The sequence below is a fragment of the Macrobrachium nipponense genome, chromosome 4, assembly GCF_015104395.2.
Source record: "Macrobrachium nipponense isolate FS-2020 chromosome 4, ASM1510439v2, whole genome shotgun sequence".
NCBI lineage: Eukaryota > Metazoa > Arthropoda > Malacostraca > Decapoda > Palaemonidae > Macrobrachium > Macrobrachium nipponense.
In genome coordinates, this window is record NC_061100.1 from 134,355,911 (window position 1) to 134,370,347 (window position 14,437).

The 14,437-nt window shown below is 36.0% G+C and overlaps 1 protein-coding gene across 1 annotated transcript in view; it reads left to right on the forward strand.

Moving 5' to 3' along the window:
* The window catches only part of LOC135211196 (mitotic checkpoint serine/threonine-protein kinase BUB1-like), a 201,531-nt gene that overhangs the window by 79,297 nt on the left and 107,797 nt on the right, over positions 1-14,437 (forward strand). The window contains exon 9 of the mRNA XM_064244418.1: positions 9,296-9,404. Coding sequence (XP_064100488.1) covers positions 9,296-9,404 — 109 coding nt within the window. The remainder of the gene's footprint in view (positions 1-9,295; positions 9,405-14,437) is intronic.

Below are 14,437 nucleotides of genomic sequence, written 5' to 3' on the forward strand. Positions count from 1 at the left end.
AAAGAAGGTACAGGAGATTTTTTTCCTCTGGAAGAATGCTCAGCCAACAGTTGGATGAGCCTTCTCGGTTTTCTATTGTCTATGGAACAATGTGTACTTCTAGGCAGACTTCTTCTCAGACCCCTACAGTTCTTTTTGAAAATGAGCTGGAATAGGAAGGTTCTTCCAGATTTGTATGTGTTTTCTGTGACGAAAGAAATAAGGGAGGACCTTCTCTGGTGGAACTCCAGGGATATACATTCGCAAGGATAGTGTTTTATTTCGTTGACCCCAGCCTGAACTTCTCAGGTGAGTCAGACCTGGGATGGGGCGCTCTTGGAGAAGAGCAAAGCATCAGGGATGTGGTCCCCAGAACAAAAGTCTATTCACATAAATGTGAAAAAAGGAAAGGCTGTGCATTTAGGCCTTCAGACCTTCTCTCAAGAAGTAAAGAACAAGTCCATTGTAGTCCACTTGGACAACATAACAGTGTTCTCTTACATAGCAAAGCAAGGAGGGACTCTGTCTTTCTCTCTGTACAAGGCAGCGAGAGATCTTCTCTCCTGGGCAGCCCAGAATGACACCAGAATAATTACTAGTTGTTCCTACACGATGTACAAACCTTGAGTCCTTTACAATAAGAATTACAAGTGGCATAGCTGGGATTATGGCCATTGAATTCTTTAACAAGGTGGTTAGGCAGTAACTACCACCTGGTAGGCAACCTGCCTGCCCTGACAAACTCCAATTTACTTGCTGCCCTCTTTGAGAGAAGATGTATGTTTGCGAGCTTATGCTGACTGGTCGTTAATCACAATTTCCCAGTGGTATCTTTTATTGTTTCTTAAATGTTTTGTTCCTCGTTGGACGAGTGGTTTTCGTGCTGGGCTGCCAATCCAGTGGTCGATTCTCAGCTCGGCCAAAGCGGAATCAGAGGAATTTATTTCTGGTGATAGAAATTAATTTCTCAAGCCTTGCTAGCCACCTATCCCCTTTGTGTGTTAACCCTTAATGGACAGATAGTTTCTCAGGAGCAGTAATAATAGGTTTGATGTGATGGACGGATTGATGCTGTAGAGAAGCGATATTAAGGTGTATCTACACCCTAATCACTTATTCTTGCCCTTTAGTGAAAGGGCGTGCCTATTTGTATGACATTTATGCTTCTGCTTTGAAGAATTTACCAGGAAGAAAATTCGGAGGTTTGTCCTTTTTTTCTCTCTTGGCATTCGTCCTCCTTCGCCACACTTTCTAGAGGTTCCACCAAGGCCTGTTGTCTCTGGCCCTGACATGCTTCAAACTGTCAAGAAACTCCATAGAAAGAAAGGATTTTCTGAAGTGGCTGCAGAGGTAGTCGCTAGATGCAGAAGGCAATCCTCTAATGACGTCTTTCAGAATAAGTAGGGGATCTTCAGAGAATGGTGCAAAAGCGCCAATGTCTCCTCTTCTCAGACCTCTGTGACCCAAATAGTTGACTTCTTATTGCATTTAAGATCAGCGAGGAACCTTTCAACATCCACCATTAAGGGCTATAGACCCATATTGGGGTCAGTCTTTCGTCATAGAGGATTGGACTTGTCCTCCAATCTGGACATTTCAGATCTCATTAAGTCGTCTGACTTCCAAGGGTAAAGATTTGCCTGCAGTAGTACCTTGGAATCTCAACATGGTTTTGAAGTGGTTGTCAGATCTTCACTTTGAGCCTATGCATTCTATCTCCTAAAAAGATGTTATTAGGAAAACCCATTTTCTGATATCTTTGGTGATGGCAAAGAGGATTAGTGAAGTGCATGCCTTTGATGAAAGGACAGGCTTTTCGAAAGGGAATGCTATCTGCTCATATTCCCATGATTTTTTGGCCAAGAACAAGCCCCCATATAACCCATGGCTTCGTTCTTTCTTTGTTAACCCTTTCGCCGCAAACCCATATTTCACCATCTCACCCCTCACCGCCAGCCTGTTTTTTAGCCGTAATTTTTGGCGCGTGAAAGTTTTTTTTTTTTTAGACAGCTGTAGAGTCATTTTTTGTGCTGTCTCTTGTTCTAGTCCTTTTTTTTTTTTTTTTTTTTTTTTTTTTTTTTTTTTTTTTTTTAATAGATTGAATTTTGTCATATCATCATCAAAAGTCTAAAAAGATGGGAAATGTCATTGCGTATCAAGTAAATGTAGCCGAACATGAAAAATTTTGTTATGCCTTACAAAAAGATATCTAGTACTAAGGTTATTACACTTACAGTTTTCATATATTTTTCATTGTATTCTACAACTCTTTAGCTATGCAATGATATATATAACTATTTCTAAGCCATTGGAAACATGCAAACTGTCGAAGAAACACACCTACTAGAAGTCACATTTTTACTTGGTAGGTGAGCGAAAGTTATGCGTAGCAAAAGATTTTTTTAGATGGCTGTAGCTTCCACATTTTTTTACGCTATATCGGCCATTCTGGTCTTGTTTTGCTGGTAAAAGATTGAATTTTGTCACATTCATCAAAAGTGTAAAAAGATGCCAGGAAATACCATAACAAATCGGGTAAATGTAGTGGAACCCAAAAAACTTCATTATGTCTTCCAAAAAGAGCTCTAGCATAAAAAATATTATACTTGCAGTTTTCATATATTTTTCATTGTATTCTACAACTCTTTAGCTATACAATGATATATATAACTTTATTCCTAAGCCCTTAGAAACATATGGAAACCAGCAAGGAAACACACCCACTAGAAGTCATATTTTTACTTAGTAGGCGAGCGAAAATTACGCATAGCAAAAGATTTTTTAGAGAGCTGTGGATTCCACATTTTTTATGCTATATCGATCATTTTGTCACAAACAGCTTGCAATTTACGTGGGCTAAAATTCTTGATTCTTGAGTATTTATCTGACAAACTTTGAAACAAAGTTGGTGTCTTTTTTTTTTTTTCTTCATAGGAAGGGGTGGGGGGCCAACAGGGCGTGAGGTTGTGGGTGATGGAAAGTTCAAGTTACACACAACTTTGCCCTTTGGAACCTTTTCCAAGACTCTTTTCAGCATTTTGAAATCACTGAAATAAAGAACAATGTTTCATTAACGAAATCTGAAAATTTCAACAAAAACAATACACAAGTAATGGAGCTAGAAGCGCAAATATATACAAAGACATCACGGGGCAACAGTGATTTTGAAGATTGAAAATGAACCTGACCTTATCAGCAATTTTAAATTACATTTTGGGAATGTAAATCTGTTTGGGTCTCATTATCTTTGAGATATTGAAACTGTCTGATGATTGCAGTACCTTGGGTCCTTTTCTTGCGGCTGGTAAGGTGTTGGGAAAGGAAGTGTAGGAAGCAACCCTTCCTAAAATCTTTTGTCTCCTTGATATAAAGTGTTTATTTTTGGGGGGAAGCCTGGAGGTAAAAGTATTTTGAGTACCCTCCAGCCCTTTGGTAGGGTGGTGGTGGTTTATTATTTAGACATGTTATGGATATAGGTAACAAGTTTTTCTCTGGGCAGCGGCAGTTTATCTATCCTTTGTTGGCCATCGGAAATATCCTTTGTCATAAAGGTCCTACTAAAGTAGTAGGCGCTGGCTATACTGCCATGCTGCTGCATGATGATTGACAACCAGAGGCAGTAATTTCCTGTATTACTCTCTTATCTTTTCTATTTTGTTTCTAGTTACACTGCTAATATTTTGAGGTAGAAATATCTGTGCATTCCATCATCCCTCAATGTGGGAATCTGCTGTATAATTACTGAGTAAGTACCATGATTATAAATAACATTTTTGTAATAAAATAGTTTTAACTATATACTTGCCCAGTAATTATATAATTGGAGCCCACCCTCTGTCCCCTAGCATGGTTTTTTCTTTTTAAGGGCATAAACTGAGATCTTTGCTAAGTGGTTCCTCTCTTTCTCCGAAAGTGGGCGGGGTCATTGTTACCTAGCCAAAACAAAACTGAAAATGAGTGTGACCCCTGAATTTCGAAATTAAATTGCCGGGCGAGTGAAACTTTTAGCTGTATAATAGTGGGTAAGTATAATTAAAACTATTTTATAAAACATGTCATTTTTATGGATTTCATTTGCAATCCTTAAAATTTTTAATGGTTTACATATGTGTGACTGCTAATGATATGATTAGATTCAAAAGATTTACTGTAATTATAAATTATAAAATGGCTCAAAGGCAAATCTAGAAAATAGACTAAAGCTAGTCTACTAGAAGTTGTCCTCAGCACTAAACCACATTGCCAAGTTTATAGACATGATTAAAGTGAAGGCTATTTAATTATAAGTGATTGTGACATAAATTTTTAACATATAATCTCTGGAAAGTCATGGTTCCTATCTATCAAAATTAGCCAATTTTTTGTTACCTAGCACTCTTGCATTACTTTTTAAGATATTAATGACTACCGTATATTTCGGCGTATAAATCAACCGGAAGATAAGTCGACCCCCCTATTCTGAGTAAATTTTTATGATTTTAACTAATATCGGGTATATTAGTCGACCTATAAAATGTGAGGCCAACCATACGCTCAAAATAAGCAGCAGGGTAAATCGTATCATATAAAATAACCTGAATGTTATTACGTTACATATGTTGCTCTACTTACCATATGAAATACAGGTAATATACTCGGTATATTAACCCTCTTACGCCGAATGGACGTATTACACGTCGAGTCAAAATGTCTCCCCATATGCCGAATGGACGTATCATACGTCGATTCAAAAACGTTTTATTAAAAATTCGCGGAAAAATATTTATAGGCCCACCAGCCGAAAACTTTTGAATCACGCGCCTTGGGGGATGCTGGGAGTTCACGGATCAAGGCGTTGTTTTGTTTAAAATCGCTACGCAGGCGCACAAGCGTGAATTTCTTTCTTATCGCACTAAAAAGTATCAGTGACACATCTCTGAAATTATTTAGTCACTTTGACATAATTTTTGCACCATTTTAAATTATCCTTTACATGAAGTATTATATATGAAAATGTGCGCAATTTCATGTAAAATACAACAAAAAAATACTCATGATTGTAGCTTTTATCAGTTTTGAAATATTTTCATATAAATAACGATAAGTGCCAAAATGTCAACCTTCGGTCAACTTTGACTCTACCGACATGGTCGAGAAACGCAATTGTAAGCTAAAACTCTTATATTATTGTAATATTCAATCATTTGCCTTCATTTTGCAACAAATTGGACGTCTCTAGCACAATATTTCGATTTATAGTGAATTTATGAAAAAACTTTTTTCTTACGTTCGCGCGGTAACTCTTCCGATAAATTTTTTCGTGCGATTGTCCTAATGTTTGCACCATTTTAAATTTGCCATTACATAAAGTTTTATATATGGAAATGTGCGCAATTTCATGCACAATACAACTAAAAACAACCCATGGTTGTAGCTTTTATCAGTTTTGAAATATTTTCATATAAATAACGTTAAGTGCAAAAATTTCAACTTTCGGTCAACTTTGACTACCGAAATGGTCGAAAAACGCAATTGTAAGCTAAAACTCTTATATTATAGTAATATTCAATCATTTACCTTCATTTTGCAACGACTTGGAAGTCTCTAGCACAATATTTCGATTTATGGTGAATTTATGAAAAAAAAACCAAACATTTTCCTTACGTCCGTGTGGTAACTCTTCCGAAAAAATCAGAATTTTTTTTTTGTGCGATTGTCGAAATGTTTGCACCATTTAAAATTAGCTGTTACATAAAGTTTTATAAAGTTTTATATATGAAAATGTGCGCAATTTCATGTATAATACAACTAAAAATGATTGAAGGTTGTAGGTTTTCTCTTTTTTCGAAATATTTGCATATAAATCACGATAAATAGAAAAAAAAACCACGTTCAGTCAAATTTGACTCTACCGAAATAGCTGAAAAACGCAATTGTAAGCTAAAACTCTTATGGCCTAGTAATATTCAGTCATTTATCTTCATTTTGAAACAAATTAGAAGTCTCTAGAACAATATTGTGATTTATGGTGAATTATTGAAAAATATATTTACTTCCCTCCACGCGCCGATTCGCGGCCGCAAGTCTCCGAAATTCATACATCGCATTATCCTAATATTTGCTCCTTTTCATATTAGCCATTTTATAGAGTTTCATATATCAAAATGTGCGCAAATTCATGAAGAATACAATAAAAAATAATTGAAGGTTGTATCTTTTCCCATCTTTGAAATATGTGCATATAAAAAAAAATATATATAAACATTTTGACATTCGGTCAACTTTAACTCGTCCGAAATAGTCGAAATCTGCAATTCTAATCTAAAACTCTTACAGTATCATAATATTCAATCATTTGTCTTCATTTTGAAACAAATTGGAAGTCTCTAGAACAATATTTAGTTTTACAGTGAATTTTTGAAAAAAACATTTTTTTACGTCCACGCGTTACGAATTCATACATCATTTTGTGATATTTTTCCGGTGTTGCTTTTATTGTTTTACAATGTATTATATATCAAAATGATTGCAATTTAGTGTACAATACAACGAAAAATAAGTAACTCGTTAGCTTTGACCGTTTTTTGCACAGCGTGATTTGAATACAATTATGTATGAGTTTTTTTTTTTTGCTACCATATATCGCATTATTTACATATGATAATGATATTATTTTTCATTTCTGATAGTTGCATACTAAACTTCAGGCAATGAAAAAAAAAGGAGCCAAAAATGAACTCTTAATCTTCAAAACTAAGCGCGCTGTGATTTTTTGAAAAAAATATTTTTTCCGCTTCCGCGCTCACTCCAAACCGGGCCCGGCATACGGGAGAGGTTTTGATTTTTAGGGCTTCGGCGTAAGAGGGTTAACAAATCTGTGTAACATATAAAAGATGAATACCTGCAAATATGATTAGAAATGACGAAACAAAAGATACGTTACTCGAGTGTAATGTAAACAAACAAAGCGCTAACTAATGCTGCATAACAGCCTATGTATATATGTATGTACAAACTGCCACTCAAGTTAATGTTTGATGAATTGTTTAATTCAAGTGACGATGACTCAAGTAATTTTGAAGGATTTTAAATACATATTTACTATTAAATACAATTCTTTTTTTAATTTTATTTTATGCGATAAATAAAGATGTCATACCATAAATGTTTTTGAACAATACCCCGGTAAATACAAAACTGTTAGTGAACGCATCCTTCTCAACTACAGTACTACAAATGACTACGCAATGTTTACACTTGCTGTGCTATGGGGTTTCTCCAAGTTACTTTGATTTTTTTCATTTTATTTAAGGTAATAGATGTTCTAATGTATTATTATTGTCGTATTACAGTGTGAAATGTTTTTAATACTGTTATTTACATACATAGTTACCTCAACAAGGCTGTCATTGTTATTAGCCAAGTGTAAAGCCTGGATTCCTGTACCAATATGCCAAAATAATAAAGATTAACTTTTTGTTACCGTTAGATAAGTCGACCCCCTAATTTTGGCATCATTTTTTGGGGCTAAAGGGTCGACTTATACGCCGAAATATACGGTAATAATGTCCATTTATTCTAGTTTCTTCTTGAGACCAAACTATGTTGTTATTGTTAGTTTTATTTTTCATTTGTTCTTTTATGAAATAAAAATTAATTTGACATCAATATCACAGGAAATCATTCTAGATACAGTAGAGCCTGTTGTCCAGAGTCATCTGGACCAGGAGTGCTCTGGAAAACTGACCTGCCTGACCTTGCTGAAGTCTCAAAACTGTATAGAATATAATCTGTAAATAATGATTACATATATGGAAAATATACAACTCTACCAGACATCTGACAAGTTCCTGAGTTGGCTATCATAATACAGTAGCCCTTCAGACTCTTGTGTGCCTAAAATTCAGTGATGTCCAGTGTATTGAATTTATTTAAAGCATTAAATATATAATACGCACTTATTCTAAAAATTATAATTAGTAAGTAAAAAACTCCCCTCTAGTTAGATGTTACTATATTATTAAACTAGTAGACGATCAATAAAATTTGGCTATCTGATAAAGTGTATAATTTTTTTGTAAATCAACTGACTGCTAATACTTCCTATAGTGACTATTAGAGGCTTGATACCTTTGAATAGCTGAGGTTTTTGAACAGATGAACTCCAGATGAAAGGTTGTGCACCACCCTACAGGAGATACATGAATAAATCTGGCATAGAAGAAATATCAACTATATAAAAAAATGATAGAGCAGTGAAGGAAAGCACGATGACAAGACATTTTGTTTGTCCCTATTGCTATTCATTCCATTAAATACTTGGATGTTACATAGTGGGTGGTGGTCAAAAATGCTTTAATGCTTGAGCTTCATTATTTTTTTTTCTCTTATAGTCAAAAGGTTTTTCAACTAGACTGGACTTACTATGTAAATTAGTCAAATGTAAGTAGTAGATACAAATCTAAAAAGGATGGTATATACTTTACTGTATTTTAATGAAAAAGGATTATAATGAAGAATTTAGTATGAATATACACTGTATATGACACAAATATATAACTCGTGTGATGTAAATGAATAATGAAGCACTGAAAGAAATATAAAATGTATGAATGATAAGATTACAAGAAGAAATGTAGATGAACTGCATCATCCCGTTCATTTTATTATGTATGTACAATTCCTTGCTTATCTATCCCGAATTTATCTCCCTTAGGGTATAATGGATGGCAGCAGGAATGCTGAAACAAAATAATGTGACTCCAAAAACCTGAAAATGCAATTAACAGACAGTCCCCAGTTTACAACAGGGGTTTTGTCCCCTGTGTCATGAGCCGAAAATCGTACCCAAAGCATCATAATTGTATTGGGAATAAATAACACACACAGTGCCGTTATGGTGATGTAAGCCGGTAAAAAATCTGGGTTACAGCACAGTAAAGTAGGTAACTATGCTGTAAATCCACTTACAGCGCCAAAAAATAGGGGTTAATTCTGCCGTAAGTCTGGAATGATTAACCCGTGTACTCTGATGACACCTGATTGATTACTCAAAGCTTCCACAGAAATGACACCAAAGTAATTCTCAGAACATCAAAGTAGCCTGAGCAAACATCACTGATGATATCAGGAAATTGTGCATAAGAATTTAGAAAATTAACAATAAAAGTAATCTGGCAGATGATCTAGAAAGCATAGATATTATTGTCCATAAAGGATGTAAATGTCCTGAAAATTTATTGAATGCCACCAAGTATGCTATCATCTTAATAGTAGTATTTACATTTGATATTTTAACACAGTATGCATTTTTTGAAAAATATTTTATTTGATCTAGGTGTATTGTGGAACAGAGGAATTCTCGTTTGAGGAGTTGAGAGCTGCAAACTACTTCAAGGAAGAAAGAAGGAAGGCAGAGTTAGTAAAGAAGGAACAAGAAAGGGATGGTAAGTTGCAGGTAGTTACTTTCAAAATAAAGTATGTCTGTGGTTATTTTATTTTGTTTGTTTAAGAAAATGAATGAGAGATTTAAATGTTTTGTATTGAGAAGATATTACTGAACAGTAAATTCCACTTATTTGTGGGGGTGGGTACCAGACACCCCCCCCCCCCCCCCATAAACAGTCAAATCCATGAATACTTAAAACTCCTAAAAATAATTCTTTGAACTGCCTATTTTGATAGTTAAAACTCACACAAAAAAATCTAAAAATGCTTATACTCAAGTTTTTAATAGTTTTATCACAAAAAGTGCATTTAGTCATCAAATTGATATGAAAATACAGTAATGTGTGAATATTTCTCGATGAAAAATACTATGAATAGGCAAATTTTCTGCAAATAATGGGTATATACGGTCCATAGAAAAATCTGCGAAGCCTTGTGAACCACCTTGAATTTATATGCGATGAAGGTCTTAATATATGATTTTTCATAGCAACTTACCAAGTAATTACATAGCTATAGTTTCACTAGCGCTATTTTGTTTTGGCTAGGCAATAACCCTACCTACTTTCTGGGTAGAGAGTTTCTGTTAGCTGATGTCTGGAACGGTGATTAGCAGCAGTGGAATTTTAGATTTCCTGAAAATTGGTGAAGTACTCTCGCTTTTGGTAGTCAATTTGGCACAATTAGATTGTGTCGGGCACTTAAATTACCGATTCTTTACTTGTTTGTTATATAATTTTGACTTTTGACTTTGTTGACATTTAGTCTTGTTGGCATTATCCGACACTAGCTCTCCAAGTGTTAGGTATTGTAGCAAAGACTGCAATACTAGATTAATTAAGGGCTCCGGCTGGCCAATATAGGGCGAAAAATGCAAAATCATGAAAACATTCATGGAGCTTTAACAATATTAACAAAATAGTAAATGAAAGAACAAAGCTTTTCAAAATAAAATTTAGCATAAATGATTAACAAACTCATTTGTCATTGCAGTAATACATAACTAACTTGAGGTAGACTGAGAGAGCGTTTATATTTTTGAGGAATAATGAATGAATGATTCTAACTGTATTGATTTACTTGCATTCATAAAGTATGAATTACAATTTGTGAAGATTTTCTCTCTTGCCAGTCATTGCCAACTTATACCACAGGTGAGTGTATTTTTAATTACATGAATGATTTCGTAATTATTAATGAAATTGGATGGTCAAAGTGTGTAGGTGTCAGTTCTGATGGGGCTCCTGCAGTGACGGGAAAGTACAAAGGACTCAAGGCAAAGATCCAAGCTATGATACCAAATGTCAAATGGACAGATTGCTGCATACATAGAGAATCGTTGGCAGCAAAAAAGATGAGAGAAAAATTAAAGACTACTCTTGATGTAGCAGTGAAAGTAGTTAACTTTATAAAAGCTCATCCCTTAAATTCCTGTATTTTTAGAGTTCTTTGTGATCAGATGGGCAGCACCCATGAACAACTGCTCTTTCATCCTCAAGCACACTGACTGTCTTGAGGTAGAGTACCCTCATATGTGAGTTACATGATGAAATTAGACTATTTCTTCAGGATAAATAGTTTCATGGAATAGAGTGGTTCAGTGACTTTTCTTGGCTAGCTACTGTGGTATATATTTCAGATATATTTACATGTTTGAATGATCTAAATTTGAGCCCTCGGGAGGTCCGTAACTAATTTTAAGTTGCAGATAAAGTGGAAGCCATGATCTCGAAATTAGAATTGTCTGAATGGCTGCAGTGTGGTGTGTTGGAATCCTTTCTTGAAAATTCTGAGGATGCTATCCCTGAAGAAATATGTAGCTAGCCTTTTCATTCAGCAATTTCTCATTCTTCTGTACCCCAACCTAGTGTTTTATTCAGATGCCTCTTACTTAGGTTGGGGTGCTCTCCTGGGAGACAGGGAAGTCTCCAGGATTTGGACTTATAACAGAGGAAGTGGCACATAAACCTAAAAGATTTGACAGCAATCCACTGGGGATTGAAAGCCTTTCCAGCAGAAGCTTTCAACAAGGTAATAACTGTCGACTCGGACAATACCACAGCACTGTCCCACATAAGAAAACAGGTAGGGACACATTCATTTACTCAGTGCAAGGCAGCAAGGGCTCTTCTCTTATGGGCAGTTCAGAACCGGATGAAAATTTTAACCAGGTTTATCCAAGGCAAGTTCAACTTGTTGGCGGATGAACTGAGCCACCAAAAGTAAGTTCTCCCCACAGAGTGGACGTTAGATCCACTAGTGTGTCTCGAATCATGGAAACTGTGGGGAAGACTGGTTCTGGATCTTTTTGCAATTGCCAAGAACCACTGACTTCCTCTTTATGAGTCTTTACTGCTTGCATGGCCGACAGATGCGCAATATTAATAGAGAGGTTGAACAAGGAGCCTTACCCTTCCCTCCATTCCATACGTTGAGAGAGGTCATAAAAAAGTTCAGATTCCATCAAAATCTCACAAGGAGTCATAGCACCATTTTGGCCTGCACATGAATGGTTTTTGGATCTCCTAGAGTTACTGATGGACTTCCCGAGACTTCTACTGCAAAAAGGCAATCTACTCAGATAGCCCCACTTCAGACAATACCACCAAGGACTGTCCACAATGGTTCTGACTGCATTCAGATTGTCAGAGACTATTGTGAGTGAAGGGTTTTACAATGCCAGGTGCAGAAGCTATTGCTTGATGCAAGAGGCTGTCTTCAAGCAAAATGGATAGTCTTCAGAACTTGGTGCAGCAGACATAATATTTTGTCTTCTGAGACGTCTTTAGCTGAAATAACAGATTTCTTGTTATTTAAGATTATCCAGGGGCTTGTCTACCTCTATTATAAAAGGATTCAGAGCAATGATGAGCTCTTTTTTCAGAAAGGATTTGATCTTTCTGCTAATTGAGATTCATCCAATCTCATCAGATCCTTATACTGTATAGATAAACAGAGAGAGAATAAATACTTGTCTTGGAATTTGGATGTGGTGCTTAAATGGCTTTCAGATTTCCATTTTGAGCTTTTAATCTACTGCTAAGAGGATGAGTAAATTGCATGCAGTAGGTAAGGTTGATTTTTCCCAGGGTAATGCTGCTTTCGTTCACCCTAGGATTCCTAGCAAAGAGTGAGACTTTCCAAACCTTGGCCTTGTTCTTTCAAGATTAAGAGTCTAACAGACATGTTAGGACCTGAAGAGGAAAGTAGAACCTCATGTCCTGTCAGGGCTTTGAAATATTATTTTCACTGTATGGAAAAGATTTGTGGTTTGTCTGATAATCTATGGTGCTCAATGAAAAACCCATCACGGCCTCTCCAAAAATGCTTTGGCATTCTTTCTGAGAAACCTCATAGTAGATGTGTGCACTCAAATTAATGAGGATTACTTAACCATGGTCAAAGCAAAAGCACACAAAGTGAGAGAATGGCAACCTCACTCGCCTTTAAGCACAACCTCTCTCTGGCCTTGATAATTCAGGCAACATATTGGAAGTGCAAGTCTTGTGTTTGCATCCCATTACTTGCACGATATTGAAACTGTTTACGAGAATTGCAGTATGTACCTTGGGTCCATTTTTAGCTGCTGGCATGGTGGTGGGTGAGGGTGTATAGGAAGTTTGTCTTTCAACCCTTTGTTGTCTTTGCCTTGATCAAGGTTGTTGAGTCACAGGGAAGCCTGGGGCTATTATGTACTCGGAGTACCCTCCAGTTCTTTTTTTAATGGTTTGGTATTGGATTTTGATTTAGTTTTGGCGACTACTTTGCTTAATCTGTTTTTTTTTTATGTGTTATGGTACAGAGCTCTGGGCAGGGGTATTATTTTTAGACTTTGCTGGCCATTGACATTTCCTCAGGTGCAAATGATCCCACTGTAGTAGATGATACCTAGTAGATGAGCACCATACAGAGGCAGTAATTATCTGTAGGAGCTCTCTTAACAGGTAGGGAACCCAACAAGCATTTTACTGAATGCCCAGTATTATAAAATGGAATCTTAGTAGTACAGTGGTACCTCGACATACGAAATTAATCCATTCCGAGGCGGCCTTAGTAACCTGAGCTTTTCGTATCTTGAACCGCATTTTACATGTTAATTGCCTAATTCGTTCCAAGCCCTACAAAAACAAACTAGTAAATTTTATAATAAAGCTAAATTGACCAATAAACAATGAAATACAACAATTTGGACCATTCAATACCTAACTTAATACATATACTACTAATATGTACTACATAGTACTACCTGTAAATAGTGTATTAGAGTACATGGTATACAAGAAATATTGTACGTACATATGTAGTAAAATATGGAATCTTACCTTTCGAGCGAGGCTATCTCCGAAAGTGGCGACAGAGGAGGAGGACAAACGGCAGAAAACTTGTTAGTACGAACACTTAACTTTACAAAACACATTAAAAAATGTCAGGAAATGTAGACTAAACTTTACGAAACACATGAACAAAATCGTAACAATTAACTTTACACAAAACTCAAAATTAAAAAAAAAAAAATTATTTTTTTCTTTTTGTTTTTACATTTTTTTTTATATACTTTTCATTTTTTACAAAATTTAAATTTTTATACATTCAACTTCCCTGCCAGATATATACTTAGCTATAGACTCCGTCGTCCCCGACAGAATTTCAAATTTCGCGGCACACGCTACCGGTAGGTCAGGTGATCTACCGCCCTGCCCTGGGTGGCAGGACTAGGAACCATTCCCGTTTTCTAATCAGAATTCTTCTGTCGTCCGGACCGTCAACATTGTTGTTGGTTCCTCTCGATTGGTTTTTCTTTTTTCACCGGCAATTGATCTTCTTGACCGACTTTTGGTGACGTATCTGGATTGTTGGATTGACATACGCTTTTGTGGACTGTTTTGTGGACTTTATTTGGATTTTTCTTTAAAATGTCTGACGCTGGAATGGTTGTGAGACGTTGTGTGAATGTAGGCTGTAAGGTGAGGTTGCCGAAAGCTTCGGTAGACCCTCACACTGTATGCGCTGAATGGCCCCCCGGCTCCGGCGC